The following is a 19,609-nucleotide window of genomic DNA, read 5'->3' as shown; positions in this document are numbered from 1 at the left end:
GATTCCACTATCTTCGCTATAGCAGGTTAAGATGAGCCCTCACCTCCTGACGTGAAAAGAAAAAAGTCAAAGATGAATGGAAGTCAATGCAGCCAGAGGAGGTGCACTCTGCGCTCTGACGCAATTTGAGAGGGAACTGTACCACCTATTGCAGTGATGGTTATTTGGGTGAAAGAAAACAAAAATACCTATGTTTTGATGCATATGTAATATATGTAGAAGAGAAACAGTCAGTCAGAGAAATTTTATGATTATTTTAAGGAGCAAAATTAGTGACATCATCAGCATAGTGTGGACACTGTGGCAATTTCTGATATTTCAAATTTAAACTATTTAGTCAAAACCATACAAGATATAAAAACACCTTTTCAGGCACAAAATGTTTTAACGTTTATGATCCGTTTAAAATTTGACTAAAGTATAAGTGATAATTTCATTAAGTTATTGGTCTTCAAAGTGAAATGCTGGGTTATGCTCCAGCTTCCACGCGATCCTTAACACACAAAGCGGTACAGATGATGAATTGATGGATGGAAGGAAGGAAGGAAGAGGCCAATTAAACAGATTAAATATGAGTGATTGCAATTTGGGCCTTAATGCCTTTAGCATTGGCACCTATTATAATATTCTGTAAATTTAATCTAAAACTAACATGTTTTTTAACAACATAAAATATTTTTAGTGTTCAGCTGTTCCTCAAAGAAGACAGTAAGTCATTTTCACAGAAACATTTAATGCCATTTGAGAGCAAAGTAACAGCAAAATAAACAGGAATTATTTCATACAGGAAGAGGTAGTCTGACATCAATCAACATGAGTGGCTTCAAAAATGTCTTAATCAGCTTTCCTCTGAAAAGATTTTCAAAAATTCAAGTGCTCAGTTTTTGTCTGCATAAATATCCAGAAGGTGGCGTCATGATGATGGTGCTGAACTTCAAGTACAACATCCCGTTGACCTGCTGAGTCTTCGGGTTTTTAGTCGAAGCTCTGGCACGCTTCACGATGTCGTCGTTGTCTTCATCTTCGTCTTTGGCTCGGCTTCTTGGCTTGCTGGTGTTTTTTGAAGTCGATGAGGCAGTCGGTAGCCTCGGAGATGGGAGTGAAGGATCTGATGGGAGAGTTACTGATCCTAAACGCTGAAGTAGCCTCCTCTTCATCATCATCATCATCATCATCCCTCAGATCAATAACATCTCTGGTGGTAGACACGTAAATGTGTTCAAGCAAGGCCCAAAATGAACAATGTATAACATTTTTCATTAAGAAACTTCTAATATGGATCAGACACACGGGGAAAATAGTGTCGAGTCTTACTCTGGCTGGACTCTGGATCCAGACGGTCTGGCATCTGCAGAAACATAAAACATCAGAATGCTGGTGATTGCAAAGAGGAAATTAGGAGTTAAATATTCAGATCATCTTTCACAAGTTTCTCTGCAATTTCACACAAACACAGACCTAAACGTGAAGCCCAGATGTGCACCTTAAACAACTGGGCTGCACCTTTTGTAGCAGAACCCATTTCTACATGAGGAGCGTCACTACACCTCTTGATCTCCACAAAAGCACTTCACACCCAACTGTAACAAGGACAAGGTCGAAGCTGGAGTCTTGTCTGGAAAATCCCTTTTATTTACAACAATAACAGAACAAATCTGACACAGAGACACAACAACCTCCACATGGACGGTTACAGTGACCGATTATTACACAAGCAAGTATTCAGCTGTGGGAAACGTTTCACACATGCTATATAGCAAAGGAGTAATAACAAAAAATTGGCGCCCTCCAGTGGCCAGAATGAGGAGCTGCTTTTCCCCATACAACAGAATCAGAATCAGAATGCCATTTATTGTCATTACACTGTGTACACCTAGCCCAGTCTGTGTGGTCTTCATCAGAAAGGTTGCAGGACATCCTAGTGGATGAAGCTAAAACATTAGCTCAAGTTGAAATTAGCTCACGTGCTTAGCAACAGCAATCTTGTTAATTAAAACCAGAGCAACGCAGCGTCAGCTAACAGAGAAGGACCCTAATGAAGTGATTTACAAACATTTAACCAAGTGATCACTGAAAAGTGACATGATTTGAGTCAGTTCCATGCGATCCCAACAAAGGTTCACAAGATACGTTTCTCATCGTCTTTTCATAAAGTCTTGGGCTCGTTCTCCCTTTTCACGACTTTATAAATAACAAAGAAGTACAAATAAAAATCAGAGTTACCTGAATTCCTGCTTTCTGTTTGCTCCAGCGCTGACAGCAGATTTCCCCTCTGAAAGGTCACAGATGTGGAAATAAAACAATGAAAAGCCGTTTCAAGCAGGGGCTGCAGGTTGCGGGTGTTTAACTTACTGCTGCAGATCTGGGGGCTCGGCGCTGGATGCAGAGCTCCGTGTGTCGGTTGTAGTCTCTCAGAGGAACAGTTTTCTGACAGATGTAACACTTCTCTTGGTTCCTGGGGATCAGATTTAAAAACTCAGTCAGAAAATAGACTTTTTAAAATCTTAAACATGTCTGCTCATTTCTAGCGACCTGCTGGTGTTAGAGGGCTGGTTTGTTTCTGCAGCTGTTCCTTCGGCTCTCCTCCATCTCTTCCTCCGAGGCTTCAGAGACTCTGTGAAGAAGAGGAGGGTTTCAAACCATCAACACGACGATGACAAATGCGGACATGATTTCAGTCATGTCCATAGGTCAATCGTCACAGTAACATGGTGGAAGACAACCAAGTACAAGTACCTTGTTTCTGTACCCGAGTAAGTTTTTCAGGTAAGTATATTTAGTTGTGGATACTTTTGACTAGTACTTCACTACATCTTACAGCAAGTATCTCTACTTTCTACGCCGCTACATTTCTACTATGTGTTGCGTTATACGTTACAGGCACATTGCAGGTTTCACTTTTCTTATTTAAAATTATTTTACGCTTCCTCAGATTAAATCTGATATTTCCTATAATAAGGGCCACTATAAGCTCCTGATTCACAACCTTCATACAATTCCCCAAGTAGCCCATTAACTTATAACGTAAATTCAAGGTCATTTCTATCTAACATGTTGCTAGGCAACTTAGAAGTTGTGTTTGCAAGGAGGACTATTTTTCTTGGCGGAAGCCATGACAGGATGATAAAAATCAATCAAATGGAGTGTAATCATGTGTATGATACAGAAATCACACAGAGAGAAATAAGGAGCTGTGGTGTAAATAGGATAAATAACATCAGATGGTTCAGGTTTTACTACAAGCAGATACCAGTTCTAGAGGAAACTTTGGTGTTTTGGCCACAGATTGCATCCTGTGTTAGAATCTGTTCCTATTCTAACGTCATCTCGTGGTAATCCTCCAGCTCATGTTAGAAATATTTCTAACATAAGCACTAAACAGAAGGTGGAATTAAAAAGATTAAATCTCAATATTGGTCAGAAAAACTGTAATTAGATGTTTTGTTGCAACGACTGAAGAGCTCAGACACTAGAACTGAATCTGTTTGGCTGATTCATGATAGTTGTAAACAAACTTGCTTTCAGGCCTCCGTTCGTCCACAACGGCCACTTCTCCGTCACAGTATGCCGCATGCATCTCAATCTCATTTGCAGGGAAGGATGCCTGACAGATGGGGCAGTCGATGGAGGCTTTTGGACTTTCAGGGACGACGGCAGGTTCCAGCTCAGGAGAGGTCGACCTTTGAGGACCTCCGTCCTTCACCTCCTCCACATGTGGACCCCTCCTGTTCTTTTCTTCCTCGTTTCTTCCTCCAGAATCAGCACTGCAGCCAGCGACATTTATCTCCATCCTTTCATCCACCGAAGCTGAAAACAGCCACAAATATATATACTAAATTAAAATGACACAGGACCAGAATGTACGACAGTGGTTTTCTGCTTTCTTACCATCCGCCTCCTCCTCCTGTGGCTCTTCACCAGCTGGAGCATCCTCTCGGAGGATCAACTCGATCTCAGGCAGCTCAGAACTTGTAGTTGGAGGCTGCAAAGAAATCTGAACAAAACAATATTTTTCAAAACAAACTAAAATTTCACGAACTTCCCCTAATTAAACTCCTGAAAACAGTTTCTTTTTTTAAATCCTAATTCTTGACATTCAGCTTCCAAACTGACCTCAGCTTCAGCTTCGGACTCCATCATCAGATCCTGTGGGCTGTTGTTGTTGCTCAGCTGCGTCTCTGTTGGTCCAACAGGAAAAAGCAACTGAAGTAAGAAGCTCACACATTAGTGGAAACTGAACAGGGTTGTTATGCTGCATCAGCTGAACAAGGCAGATAAACGTACACCAGAACTAAGACTTGTCCTAAACGTGAGCTAACCTGAACAAGTCGAATCAATCAACACTAAAAACATCATCATTTGAATTAATTCATCAAGTAAACATCGTAAACGTTTCTGTCCAGCAGGTGAGTCTGATAAACAGAAATCATTCCTGTTGTTTACCAGCAGGATTTAAAGGAAACCTTCTCTGGGTCTCTGAAGTCCTTCCAGCTTTAACCCTCCTGTAAACAGTAACTCGGCCTCGTCAGTGTGCAGACGCCTCCGTCTGAAAACGTCTCTGCTCATAGCTGCAGATATGTTTTTTCTTCACACACAACTCCACATCATGCTGCATTCACTGTCCACAGTAAATCCTCGTCAGGAGTTGAATTTAAGATTAAAAGAAAAATAAAGCTCCACCAGTGATCTGTTTGTCTAACTTGATGTGAAATATGAAGCTGGAAGTTGAAACACTTAACCAAATTTCTTGCCAGTGTTTTTGAAGTTAGAACTTAGAATTCCTATTTGTTACTGAATGCAACACTGTATGGAGCATCTGAACCCTCCATAACACAAGCAAAACCATCTGGTCAACAACAATGTTGATCACATCAGCCTGAACAGAACAGAGAGGCTGTGAATTCCAGGATTTTTAACTGCAGCTTCAACCTGCCGATTCGCAGGATCTTAATTGTGGGATCCATTTGCAGACGTCACTGTGTTTACATCCATCCCACCAACCATCAACAGTAAGGAGGGAAATACCTTTGATACAGATCGACTGACACGTCTTTGTCCAATCAAAACAGAGAAACTACTCTCAATGGTGTGTGCCGTCAGGTGAACAGGTGGATCTATAATTTGGTGTTTGTATAGTTTGGTGATGACAGAAATGGTTTTAATGAGCTTTTATGGTTAGGGTCTATAGTACATTAAGTTGACATTACACTCTGTGAAACCGGATATTATCCCCATTGTCCCCAGTACTAAGAAATGTTGAGGCCTGAAGGTTAAAAAATTTGTTTGGTAGGACAGATCTCACAGGAGGACTCCACAGAGAAGAGGGATGGAGGTGAGGGGTTCACTGCACCCACTGAAACCAGTAAAGACATCATGGTGAAAGCTCTGGAGTTTAGCTTATGGAATAACAGGGGCAGAATTTGGTTCCCTAAATAGGAAGTTTGGACAGCTGCTTGTTTAAAATGAGCCACTCACACTGTTCCTTTTAGTCTCATCCAGATATATGTGCAGGTTGATGTGCATCAGGACCTCATTTAGCTAAACAAAAATATGCGTCTTACATATAAATGAAAAAGCAACCATTTGTACCTGGACAAACCTCACAGTCATCCGTATTCATCTGCTCCTCATCGCCCTCATTCTTCTCTTCTTCCTTTTCGTGTTGCAGCTCCTCTTCGTCCTCCCTGTCTTCTACTTCTTTGGCCTCGGCTGGAAAGGAATCAGCTGCTTCCTTTGTTCTCCTGCCTCTCAGTCTGAGGCCTCTTCTGACAACATTAGATAACAGGAACAATTCAGAAAACACTCGTGCACGTCTGAAACAGCCACACGAAGCCTCTGGACTCGGGTCCACCATCCTCCACAAACCAAACTCCACTTAAATTTGGGTGGTTTTCATGGTGAAAGAGATTAGCGGTCAGCCCGACACCAGGCTGCTAAACACACCATGGTTCAGGTTCTGTTCAGTGCTGAAGTCCAATCTAAACCCTGCTAAGAATGCTGGTGGTTCTGATGGACCTGAGTCAGAAGGAGAAAACATGTCGCTCAGAGAAGAAAAAAACAAACTACATACATTCAGAAACAGTTAGCTGGTCAAGAGCTGGAATATTTCCCGAAGTCTGAATGCACTTCTGCGAGAAGATGCAACATCATCCTGAAAAATGAGCTCAGCATCACCAAACCTCCTTTTGATTGATGGACTGATGTCAAAATGTCCTGAACATTTCCTGTAGAGATAACAGCCAACATCTCCTCTGGTCCTTTAGCTGGTCCCAATGGATAAAATCTTTAAAGGAAAGAAATTCTGTTTCCTTCAGCTCACTCCCAAACATCCACTCCTGTTTCTATCCATTTAGCTTTCATCTCATTACTGGACATTTTCTATTTTCTGTCCTAATGCTCTGACGTCTTCCTCGGTCCACCTGTATGTTTCCCTTCTCCAACCTTCCCATTTTGTTTGTTCTTGCTCCAAATGTTGGACACAGCTGACTGGGAATATCTGAGTTCAGATATTCCCAGTCAGCTGTGTCTAACTGAGGTGTAACTGAGGCTACAATTCACACAGACTCACCAACACTGGACAATAGAAGATGGAGAAACGTTGCTGGTCTGATGAGTCTCCATTTCAGCTCCACATTCAGATACTAGGCTCAGAATTTGGTGGAAACATCATGAAAACATGGATCCATCCTGCCTTGGATCAATGCTTCAGGCTGCTGCTGGTGTAATGGTGGGGGGGATATTTTCTTGGTCCACTTTGGGCCCCTTAGTACCAACGTGACCTGGTTTAACCACCACAGCCTATCTGAATATTGTTGCTGACCATGTCCATCCCTTTATGACCACAGTGTAGCATCTTCTGATGCTACTTCCAGCAGGATAAAGCACCATGTCACAAAGATCTGATCATCTCCACCTGCTTTCTAGAACATGACAATGAGTTCACTGGACTCCAACGGTCTCCACAGTCACCAGATCTCAATCCAGTAGAGCAGCTTTGGGATGTGGTGGAACGAGAGATTCTCATCATGGATGCAGCCGACAAACATGCAGCAACTGTGTGATGCTGTCATGTCAATTTGGAGCAAAACCTCTGAGGAAGGTTTCCAACACCTTGTTCAATCTATGACACCAAGAATTAAGGCAGTTCTGGAGGAAAAAGGGGTCCAACCCAGAACTAAAAGGTGGACCTGATAAAATGGACATAAAGGTAAAAACTGTGATGAAGGCTTTTTACCTCCGAGGAATGTGATGTTGAGGGGAACCAGCCGGCACTTCGGGGGATGGGGATTTCTGAGAGGGGGGGGGGGGTAAAGAGAAGATCACCTGGTTAAAAAATTAGTTTGATCAATTCTCTGTATTTTGCTGAAAAACAGATGAATGATCTGCTGTGTGTAAGCTGATTAAATGTTTCGTTTTTGTCTCGTGTAGCTGTGAATCTTTAACAACATCATTAACAAGCTGTTGATCCCCATGATGACGCCATGACGTCACCTCTGGCTGCGGCAGGACGGCCTCCCCCCACTCAGCTTTCCTCAGCAGACATCTCTGAGCCTGCTTCAGACTCTTCTCGTAAACCTCCATCTGAGTCATGATCACCTAAGAGCCACCAAAACATCTGCATCACTTTTCATGAGCAAGTCAGAATCTACGAGTGTGTTTTCAGAATTATTTAAGGCTGTAACAATCAACCTCAATGTTTATAATCTTTGATTTGAGCAGTTCTGCAATGGATCAAATATGAAACATATTTCATTTATATCAAGATAATTCAGCCTAAAATGTCCTGAAAACGTGTCAGACGTGCTGAGGAGACCTGTGTGTAGGTGTCTGGGTCCAAGCCTCGCGGACAAAAGGGAACCCCCCAGTAGTATCGCACCACCTGCCCACATGAAGGCTCCACCAGTGGGGGTGACACCCTGCCAGCCGCCTCCTGGGTTAGTTCTCGGCGCTGCCGTCGGCTTGTGAACTTAGAGGAGGAAGAAGTTCCAGGTGGAGCAAGTTTGTCGGAGCTGCTCTGATCACCGAACGTTCCCAGAAGCGGCGTCTGACGATTCAGGCTGGAAACGTACAGAGAGCTTCGTCAGGGTTGTTGTGTAGAGCTGCTGCAGCATAGCTAAAGTCTGCACCACATTCTGTGTTTACAACCATCAGCATCACAAAGGAGACAAAAATCTCTGCAGCATGAATCCAATCAGCATCATAAAGATTAGAGACTGTAAAGCTGGATTTAAACTGTTGTAGTGTCTGGGTTCGGTAAGGCCGGCGTAGCTGATGCTGGTGAAATCTGCTCTTGCACACAAGCTTTGGGTTGAGGCTGCTCTTCCGAATCTGGTCGGCTGGTATACGCCACAGGACAGAGCTCTTTCTATGGATGACTACAGTTTCTGCAGGCATTTCCTGTTTTAGAACAACGACGATAGTGACCAACATGGTGCACGGTCTTCACAAGCTCAAGGAAGCAAATGAAAAAATAAATATATTTTCTGTTGTTTTTAAAAATGGCACATATTTAGCAAGAAGATTCTCAAATCCAGAAACATGTAACCACAAACTGGCCAGTTACAAGGCAGTACTATGCATAACCGCACTGCCAAGCAGGGTTGCATGTCAGGTCTGGAAGAGGTGCGCATCAAGCCCCCGTGGACCTACGTGGATTCTATGGTGATGATGATGGATCCGACCTAACATGTAAATCTAGCTTAACTCTTTACATGGTGGTGTTAATCAGTTACCACTTCATTCAAAATTCAGCAGCCACCTTATGACAGCAAATAAGTAGTAAGATTACTTCACACCTGTGCATGTCTCTCTACACTTAGCTGAAAGTCAACACCTCTCTTTTGTCAGGGTAGGGCTGGGCGATATATCGGATATACTCGATGTATCCCGAAAAGTTTTATCTGCAATATATAAAATAACTGTATCACGGACATCGACTGCAAACTGACACGGCAGCGGTTAAAGCGTCTACGTGTGATTTTCTCCATAGTTTAGCTTCTCTCTGTCACAGCAGACAGCTCACTGCTCCGCCCATCCAGAAAACTCTTCTGTGGACACGCACGTTGCTCTTTTAGGGTAGACGGAAAAACGAAGCATGGAGTATGCAGCTAGCTAGCTAGCTAGCCAGTTTACGTTCGTTAAGAGATGGAAGCTGAGCAACTACAGGCCCATCTCAAACCTCCCATTTTAAATAAAATATTAGCGAAAGCTGTTTATCAACAGCTTCACAATTACTTGGCATTTAACAACTGTTTTTCAGTCAGAATTTCGGTCAAACCACAGCACTGAAACACCCTCGTTTACGTCTTAAATGACTTCTAAACCTTTAGTTGTTAATGTGATTTTACATATTTATAGTGTTGGAAAATAATTTTTTATTTTTTATTTTATTTTATTTATTTAGCACATGTTAAAAGACATAATACAGAGATTATTTATATAAAAAACAGTACAAGTGCAGGGAGAGGCAAAAAACCCATACGGGCTTATTTTAAAGCCTCCACCTCAAAGTTTTTTTACAGAAGAATTACATTTTTGTTAATTTACAATTTATACAATATAAGTTACAGTTCCACAGATCAATGGGATTTAATTAGAACTTTTTTCAAACATTTCTTATAAGATTTAAATAATCTATTACTTTCCGCCAGATGTGAAAATTGTTTCCATAATATGCAGCCTCTGTATCTTAAAGAAAACTGAGCTCTGGTTTTGACATATTTAGGTACATGAAAGTGTAATTGACTAGTATTGTACCTGTGAACCTCTGCATTAGTTTTAAAATAAAGTATAAAATGTTCAGGAATAGTACTTGGATGGAATTGCATTTTATATATGAAGAAACAAATTTGCATAATATTGAGATCATAAAGATTAACAATATTAAGTTTGTAAAATAAACCATGGGACGGAGTCAAAGGCTTAGAATGAGTTGCAATTCTGACAAAACGCTTTTGAAGGATCAAGATTTTATTCAAAGCAGATGGATAGGTGCTTGCCCAAACAATATTGCAATATGATAAATAAGGATAAATCAAACTGTAATATAGAGTAAGTAAGCATTTTGTATCAACCAAACAACTAACTTTCCATATGATTCCTATTGATTTATTGAGTTTACTAGTAACCCAATCAATATGTTCCCTCCAACTCAGGTTCTCATCAGCAATTACGCCTAAGAATCTTGTGGCAAAGACCTGAGTTAGCTCAGCAGAAGCAATTTTAAGTTTATTTGTTAAAATATGATATATTTTTTTACCACTAAAAATAATGTAATTAGATTTTTTTAAATTCAGACATAATTTGTTCAGTTTAAACAATTTGTCATAAGCAGACAATCCGGCATTTTCTTGGTTCATAAGTAAATTACAATTTGAATTAGCTATAAGTAATGTTGTATCGCCAGCAAACATTATTGGAGTAAGTTCATTAGAAACATTAGATAAATCATTTATATAAATTAAAAATAATAACCGACCTAATGTGGATCCCTGTGGAACTCCACACTGAATATCTGCCCTGTCAGAATTGCAACCATTGAAACAAACAAACTGAGATCTGTTGCAAATATAACTTTGTAACCATTTAAATGCAGTTTTATGAAAACCATATCTATGTAATTTTGCAAGTAAAATGTCATGTGAAACAGAATCAAATGCCTTTGATAAATCAAGAAAGATACTACAAATTTATTATTGTCTAATGCAGAGGTAATATTATCTAATAAATGAATTAAAGCCATATAGGTGCTATGATTTTTTCGGAAGCCATATTGATGTCTATAAAAAAAGGAATGTGTGTTTAAATGACAAAAAATTCTTTTACAGACATTTTTTTCTAATACTTTTGAAAAGCATGGCAGGATTGATATGGGTCTATAGTTATTAAAACACTGTCGGTCATCTGCTTTAAACAAAGGAATGACCTTGGCTATCTTTAGGTCTTCTGCTACTACACCTGTGTTTAAAGATAAGGAAAAAATGTGAGCTAATGGTTTCAGTATAGACTGTTTAATTATTTTCATTAGAATTAAAGAAATGTTATCGTGCCCAGCTGAAGATGGCTTTAATTCATCAATTATTTAACTTATTTCATTTGTACTTGGTGACTGAAAGAATAAAATTGGAGGACAACATGAGTTGATGTATTCTAATGGATCTTCAGTAGAAGCTGACATATTTTTTACCAGTTCTAAACCAGAATTTACAAAATATTGATTAAATTTCTGAGCTATATCAAATGGATTTTCTAACATTGTTTGACCATCAACAAACATCAACAAACAAATCAAATTAACGCTAAATATTCGTGATTATTTCTTATAATCACGACATACAAGTACGACAATAACAGTACTAAGAAAAAACTATAATTGTGACATCCCTCGACTTAAAACAGCTTTGTTCTGTGACCAAGTTTCAGATGTGAAATGTGGCGGCTGTACCTTTGCTGCAGCCTGGTTGGTCCTGGAGAGGTCAGGTGGTTCTGGGAGGCTGCCTGATGAATGGGTCGCTCTCCAGGGAAGACGGGACTGGGAAAGCCCACCGGCTACACAGACAGGAAACTCATTAAAACACATCTGAATTCCCCGATAATATCTGATGGACATTCATGCTCTGAATGAGTTTTCTACCACGACATCGTCCTCGTCTGACCAGACCAGTGTCATATCGCTCGTCAGCTCTGTCTCAGCTGAGTTCCAGTCTCTGGATTTCTCATTCAGCTCCTCTGAAACATGTAGCAGCAGAAACCACTGGAATAAAAATCTGACAACAAGTCCAACTATTGATGAAGATTAAACAGAGTGATGTCACTGTACCTGACTCAGGTAAATACATGACTGTGTTCAGATCGTCAGACTTTGTGTCCTTCATTAAAAACAGAACACAGAAAAACATTGTTTTAAAAACAAAAAGCTGATCAGTAACGTCATGGTCCCCAGGTCCAAAAATTAGATGAACACGACCTTGGATGTTTGACAACACAACATATAACCAGTTTCAGCCTAGCTTTAGGTGGTGTCCAGGTCCTGTAGCTGCAGAACAAGCCCAGATCATCATCCCTCCACCACCGTGCTGAAAGCTGCAATGAGGTGTTTGTGCTGATATGCTGACAAAACATGTCCACGCTGCTCTGGTCTGTCCAAAGGACTTTGTTCCATAAGTCTTGTGGTTCCTGCAACTCTTCCCAACAAGCCAAGCTGGTTCAATGTTTTTCCAACTGGACTGTCATGAACTTTAACATTTAACGTATCTATCCAAAGACTCTTACACTGGAATGTCTTTATTTCTATATCAATGCTTGGACTGCTGTCATCACAGTTATCCTGCTACCTGCTACTTAGAACAGCCACAGCCTTCGCTCCCAGGATTTCATTTCTTTGTCTCCATAAATCTCTCTCTATAAATAAGACCGTATCAATGGGACTACCTGTATAAATAGAGGTAAATAATAGAAGATGTCATGTTGTTGTTGATCTGAGGCTCATTTAAAAACCTGGTAAAGACCAGAATATTTCAAACATCTGTGCATGAGTCAGAGAACAGTTTTCTTTTCCTACTGTAGTGTAAGCACAGGACTCTTGCCCCACCCCTGCTCTCTAATAACTGAACTCACCTTCCTGTCGTCAGATGGACCCTCAGTGTGAATCCTCTGCTGTGCAGCAGTCAGGCCGAACACTGGACTCGTAGATCGATCCTGACTCGGATCTCTCTGCCCTTGGGAAGGACTGTCAGAGAACCCTAACTGATCTGAAAGAGGGAGTTTGTTGGAGGGACCAGGGCTTTTAGGGAACACCGGGCTGTTGGGGGAACTGGAACCAGTCTTTATAGACGGGCTTAAAGTCTCCTGAGAAGAGAAGATGAACTGTGCGTTTTGGTGTTTGTAGGCACTTGGAAACCTCTGCTCTTGCTGAGTATTGCTGCTGAATAAGGGACTCTTCACAAATTGAGGGCTCAACTCCGCCTCTCTGTCGCCTTCCTGGTCTACATCTATGGATATGGGACTTTTAGGTCGTGATGGGAGGTCACTTTGGGGAAATGTGGGGCTCTTGGGTTGAGCAGACTTTTGAGTCCATGTCCAACTGTTCTGGGAGCATAACACAAAGCCTGAGTTTCTGCAGGTTTCCACCAGGTCCTGGTTCAGTCGGTCCACTTGAACCGCAGCTCTGCAGCCGGTCAGCGGGAAGATGGGAGACTTCTGGAGCTGCGAGTCTTCGACCAGGGTCGAGTCAGAGCTCTGGTTCGCCAACAGAAAACAAACAGATGATGAGAAACTCATTCACTTCTGTAACCAAACGGTTCTGACTTTTACTCCAAATTTCACAGAAAAATCCAGGAATGAATCAAAAAAGAAAATCATTTATTAAATGGGTCCATGTCAACATGAACATGGTCTGAAGTGGACCTGAGAACGCTTTGTGACAGACCTGCGGGGAGTCCAGACAAACTGAGGAAGACTCGGATCTGCTGGGTGAAATCTGAGAGGAGATTTCCTGAGTCTGGGACAAGTCTGGCATCTCCTGCAGAGGACTTGCTGCTCTCCTTTTCTGCTTTTTGCTCCTTTTCGGATTTCCTTCTCCAGCTCCTTCTGTTCCTAGAAGATGGTGTTTGGAAGCCAAAGGACTCAAAGTTGTTTCAGGATCATTGCAGGAAGCAGACAGGTAGGTGGACTCACCTGTCTTGTGGTTTGTCTCAGACATACAGTCGTCCTTTGAGGCTTCGTCATCAACAGCCGACGGCTTATTCCCATTGGGGTATGAAAGTTTCCGTCGAGAGCCGAGCCTGAGAGATGTGTCAGTGAGCAGAGTTTGACTTGACTGTGTCTCTCCGCCCATCTATGACAGAAAAAACACATAAAAACCATGTGATCAGCAACTATATTAATCATATTTCTCTGAATTTAAAAGTGATTGTGTTGTTGTATGGAGATGATGGACGTTACCATGAAGTTTAATTTGAACATAACAAAAACTGTAACAGGAGCCAAAAAAAGGGATTAAAATCTGGTCAATAATTTTAAAAAAAGATAAAAATTTGTTTGTTTTTTTTTTTGTCTTGTGTGGATCCATGGATCAAACTTGAAAGAGAAAATTTTCAACAACTCTGCTCAGACCTTCAATAAACTTTGCCAAATTTGTAAAATTTTAGTATGAATTTGGGCTGAAAGAGCAGAAAATTTTTAATTTAAAACATTTTAAAACAATAAAGCTGACCAACAAGCTGCACAATAATACTAAAACATAGAGGATACAGGATGAGGGTTAAAGATACAGTGATACACAATAAACACAGAAAAATAATAAAGAAGTTAGGGCTCGACGATATGGCCAAAACTTGTATCACAATATATTTCTTAATTTCGGTCGATACAATATAATTCTGATATCGATATAAACAATATAAAAGCCTCAGAAAAACTGCCAAAAATGCTACAACAGATGCTGTAAAACTAAAGATTATTTTGTCAAGTCTATGAAGCTCCTCCAGTATAACATTTTAGAAATAAAAACCACACAATAAATTAATGTTTACCTTTTATTTGTATTTAGCAAGGCTAAATTAGCCTTCAAACAAAGAAACTTGAAATCACCATCAAAGGTAAAATAAAACTTTTATCATTCTCAATGTCAATATATATAAATATAAGTCGCTAGATGAGAGTGAAAACTTGCTAAATATAGCGACAAAGTCGCTAAGTTGGCAACACTGAGCCAAACCACTTCCGTGTCACCGAGTTATTCTTTCCTCTCTTATCAATTATTTCTTCTGCTTTTTCTTTGCTTGTGGAAGCTTGTTCAGTCAAGTTTGCATTACGGTCATGAGCACTCGTTTTGTAGCTAAAACTTGCTGTGTTGGAGCTTAGCCTAGCCTAGCCTTCTACCTTGCACTGTGCACAGCCAACTGCTGCTGGGCTTGGTCGGGGTCATAGGTTGGGCTCCGTGTCTGTGGTGTACATCACCACTTACGTAGCCATTGTGTTGCGGCTCTTTCTCTTTGGCTTGAATCTGGCTTAAACGTCAGTCAGTGAAATGCTGTAATCATATTCTGTATGTATATCGAAATATCAGAAATGTGTTCAACCGTTATTGAATAAAAGTATATTGTGATATATTGAATATTGAATTACTGTCCAGCCCTAAAAGAAGTACATAAAAGTCAAATCATGTCAGGCTTGATTTTTGGTAACTGCCTTAACTGGAATCCATACATCCATTTATTTACCCTATTTTCTACCACTTATTCAAGGTCGGGTTGTGTGGGCAGCAACTTAAGCGGAAGAGCCCAGAATTTCTTCTTCCAGCTCAGATGTAATTTTCTCCAGCATGTCCTGGGTCTTCCCTGGGGTCTCCTTTGAGTGGGACGTGCCCAGATAACCTTCCCAGGAAGGCGTCCAGGAGGCATCCTGACCAGAGGCTTGAGCCACCTCATCTGGTTCCCCTGGATGTAGAGGAGCAGCATTTCTCTGATCTCCTCCAGGATCACCAAGCTTCTCATCCTATCTCTAAGGGAGAGCCCAGCTACTCTGCAGAGGAAACTAATTTTGGTTGCATGTATTCTGGACTTCGTTCTTTCGGTCACTATCTTCAGCTGGTGACCACAGGTGAGGGTAGGAATGTAGATCGACAGGTGTTAGAGTAAGCAGAAGTTGACAGTTTAAAGTTCCTCCCTTAAGCTTGGGTAATGACTTGCGGTCTCACCTGCTCTGCAGAGAACAGGATGTGGCTGTCACTGCCCTGTGCGATAAGGGTCAAGAAGTGATGTATGCTGATGTGTTTTCCTGTTTGAACTTTGCCTGCTCTACTGAAGTGCGTAATCTGATCAATAAAGAGGCTGCGCTGGGTTTGAGACTTCGGAGTTGACACCAGACACTCTCTGAGTGCTGAACCACTGTCTCTCCCCATCGCGATGAAGCTGTCCTCACTCTGAGTTCTTTGTGTCTTATTTTATGATAGAAAAATACCCATCAACCGGTAAATCAGATAGATAAGTTAAGACGGCAGCGCGGGCACGCGCAGCGGCTCCAGTCTCTCGGCTATTTACGTTTGTTTGGATGTTTTTGTTTGTGTTTTCACCTGCAAATTTCTAAGACTGGAAGACTTAACCCAGTACGGAAGGTCTGACCTGCTGGAATTGGAGAAAAACATCTTTTCTTCTGCATCGCCAAAGCCAGATTTTATTCCACCCAAACTGCAACAGACCACAGAGGCCCTCCCCATCCGCTCTCTCTCCACCCAGGAGACGGAGGGGTCAATGTAACAAAAGAGGGGCAAGCGGAGTAGGCTGCATGCTAGGCTATGAGCTAACCCACACAGACCGGCTCTGCCCCGTCTCCTCCTTGCAACGGCAGGTCTCTCACCAACAAATTGGATGAAATTCATCTGAGGATCATCCCACGTTAAGACTGACAGCTGTGTGGCAATCTTCATCTTCATTGTTGGACAACAATATCCCCGACGTAGCGGTGGAGCTAGTGGAGCACTCTCTGCTCCATGCTGACTGGACTGCAGCTTTGGGTAAGCCCCAACGTGGAAGTTTGGCGCTGTACGTTCACAAATTGTGGTGTACAGCTACGAACATTATTGGAACCTTCTGCTCCCTCGACCTGGAATATCTGGCAGTGAAGTGCAGAGCATTTAAACTTGTTAGAGAACTCAGCTTGGTCGTGATCATAGTGGCCTACATCCCACCACGAGCTAATGCTAACTTAGCACTGGTGTCATATGTCAGATCATATTTCTTTGGAGTAGATCCCTGCCTACAGACCTCTGATCTGCAGGACCAAACCCACCATCAGAACCATTCAGTTCTGGACTGAGGAGGCTTCCTCAGCCTTACAGGACTGCTTTGAGTACACAGACTGGGGAGTATTCACAGAGGATGCTGATCTGGAGGAATACACGTCGTCTGTGCTGTCCTATGTTCACTTCTGCACTGATGCTGTCCTACCCACAAAGACAAACAGTTTTCCCCAATTAGAAGCCATAAGATGACAGCGCAGTTTGGTCCCTGCTAAAAGCCCAGAATTCAGCCTACAGAGCAGGAGACAAACTAGCTTATAGCACGGCCTGCAAAGAACTGAAAAAGGGGCATCCAGCTGGCAAAACTCAGGTACAAGCAGGGCATTGAGAAGCAGTTCAATGACAACAACACACGTAACGTATGGAAAGGCATCAAGACCATCACAGAGTACAAGCCCAGACACCAGCAGGTCAGCTGAGACCCAACTCTACCTGACACCTGCAACAGCTTCTTCCACGCTTCAACAAGCAGAAGTACTGTTCACCCTCCACAGCCAAAGGCAGCATTAGCCCCTTACCCTGCAGCTGCACCAAGTCACCTCCATCCTGAGGAGGATCCACATCAACAAGATAAGGTTTCAGGTCAAACATTAAATCGTGTGCAGACCAACTGGCAGAAATTTTTCTGGACATCTTCAACCTGTCCCTGCAGCTTTCTATGGTTCCTGTCTGCCTTAAGTCCTCCATCATTCTGTCTGTGCCCAAAAAAACAATCATTACCTGCCTCAGTGATCACTGCCCCGTTGCTCTCACCCCAGTCAACATGAAGTGTTTTGAGTGGATCCTCCTAAAGCACATCAAGGACGCCATCCCTGCTGGCCAAGTCGCCTACAGGGAGAACCGTTCTATGGAGGCTGTTTTCTCAATAGCACCTCACATGGCCCTGACTCACCGGCAGCATCCCAACACCTATGTTAGGATACTGTTTGTGGACTTCAGCTCAGCCTTTAACACCATTCACCTGGACGTGCTGGCCCTTAAGCTCCACAACCTAGGTCTGCCAGCATTACTCTGCACCTGGATCAATGACTTCCTCACCAACAGGACCCAGATGGTGCTGATAGGTAAGTCAACATCTTCACCACTGATCCTCAACACTGGAATGCTGCAGGGTTGTTTGCTCAACCCTCTTCATCCTCTTTACACAGAACTGCTCTGCCATCCACCCCACCAACATGGCTGTGAAGTTTGCGGACGAAGCCACCGTGGTGGGTCTCATATCCAACATGAAATGGTGTTCCAAGAACAACCTGGTTCTTAACATTAACAAGACAAGGGAGGTAATAGCAGATTCCAGGAGGTCCAGGAAGACTGAGCACGCTCCTCTCTGCATCCACGGAGAAGATCCTTGACATCCACATTTCCTCTGACCTCTTCTAGACTATGAACACTTCACACCTGGTGAAGAAGGCCCAACAACGGCTCTTCTTTCTCAGGAAGGTGAAGCGGACGGGACTCTCTTCTCAGCTGTTGGTGAACTCTTACGGAGCCTCCATTGAGAGCATCCTGTGTCTCAGTGTGACGGTGTGGTATGGCAGCTTCTCAGCATTTCCAGCTGAGGACCATGGTCTCAGATTTGGAGATGCTGATTTTCACCCCAGCTGATTCACACCTGGCTGTGAATTGCTCAAGTAAGAGCTGGAGATCATGGCCTGATGAAACCAACAGAACTACATCATCTGAAAAAGCAGAGACCCAATCCTGAGTCTACCAAACTGGATCCCCTCAACACCTCGGCTGATCCTAGGAATTCTGTTCATAAAAGTTATGAACAGAAATCGGATGCAAAGGTCAGCTTTGGCAGAGTCCAACCCCTTGCTGGAAATTAATCTGACTTACTGCCAGCATTGTGGTTCAAGCTCTAAAACCAGGGATCAGATGGTCCTTATCAGGGGCTCCGATTCCCCGTACTCCTGAAGTGCTTAAAACAGGACTCTCCAGGGACTCGGTTTCACTCTTGGACTCAGTTCTCCCAAGTCCACAAAGCACATGTAGATTGGTTGTACAAACTCCCAGAAACCCTCCCTGGTTACGGGAAAAGTTGTAGATCTGATCCAAAGTTCTCAGAACCAGGGACAAGCACAGACAGTTAAAAGGTCATTTAAGGGCGGGTCCCAGAGGGGCAGCCAGCAGCCATGTTAACCTGAAGGTTTCCCTCCCTTAACACCTCCCTACTCACACTCTCCTGGATTTGCTTTTTATCATGGCCTCCCTCCTTTGCTGCTGTCGGAGCGCCGTGACGCTGGCTTCCTGTTCGCTCAGACGCAGAGCCAAGTCCATCATGTCCTCCTCCGTCATCTCGAACAACATGAGTAACATTTTTCAGTTTGTTTTCTGACATCAACTCATCTCCAGCTATGTGAGTGGGTTCTTACCTTTGGGTTTGAGACTTGTTTTCCTTCTCCCTCAAGCGTCTCTCTCTCCTTGTCGTCAGACGTAATGATGATAGCTCCTCCTTAAAGACACACAAACATTTCAGTCCATAGATTTAATCTAGTTTTTGAAAAAAGTACAGGTCTGATTCTGGCTCGGTCTCCATCTTCACCCCGTGTCTCTCTCAGCAGCAGCTTCGACTTCTTGGGGTGTCTTCATCCAAACATTGGCTCTCAGAGGAGGCATTCCTGATTGGCTGCTTCCTCAGAGCCATCCTGCTCTGCTCCTGAGTAAACTGATCAACAGAAAAGCAGAATAACTTTAATTCTGTTCATAATTTTCTAGCCTGTCATCCTGTCTGGACGCGAAGGATTTCTGGTGGATTTCCATACATATGGGAGAGGGAATTATCACAGAGGAAAAAGTGGAATTCTGGAG

At 42.5% G+C, this 19,609-nt stretch overlaps 1 protein-coding gene across 1 annotated transcript; it reads right to left on the bottom strand.

Annotated features, from left to right (window-relative positions):
• Positions 1 to 883: 883 nt before the first annotated feature.
• On the bottom strand, positions 884 to 19,250 carry uimc1 (ubiquitin interaction motif containing 1). The gene is made up of 20 exons (XM_042009309.1): positions 19,174 to 19,250; positions 18,978 to 19,098; positions 13,675 to 13,834; positions 13,427 to 13,593; positions 12,616 to 13,236; positions 11,819 to 11,867; positions 11,633 to 11,727; positions 11,444 to 11,547; positions 7,814 to 8,057; positions 7,492 to 7,596; positions 7,235 to 7,290; positions 5,590 to 5,765; positions 4,114 to 4,178; positions 3,889 to 3,994; positions 3,520 to 3,807; positions 2,533 to 2,614; positions 2,353 to 2,455; positions 2,224 to 2,272; positions 1,315 to 1,348; positions 884 to 1,195 (listed from the first exon to the last, which is right to left on the bottom strand). The coding sequence occupies exons 3-20, from the start codon at positions 13,832 to 13,834 to the stop codon at positions 1,018 to 1,020; spliced, it is 2,682 nt and encodes an 893-aa protein (XP_041865243.1). The 5' UTR covers positions 18,978 to 19,098; positions 19,174 to 19,250; the 3' UTR covers positions 884 to 1,017.
• Positions 19,251 to 19,609: the final 359 nt, after the last annotated feature.

Source organism: Melanotaenia boesemani, chromosome 15, assembly GCF_017639745.1.
Source record: "Melanotaenia boesemani isolate fMelBoe1 chromosome 15, fMelBoe1.pri, whole genome shotgun sequence".
NCBI lineage: Eukaryota > Metazoa > Chordata > Actinopteri > Atheriniformes > Melanotaeniidae > Melanotaenia > Melanotaenia boesemani.
Note: the sequence above shows the minus strand (reverse complement) of the source record. Positions and strands in the feature narration are given on the sequence as shown.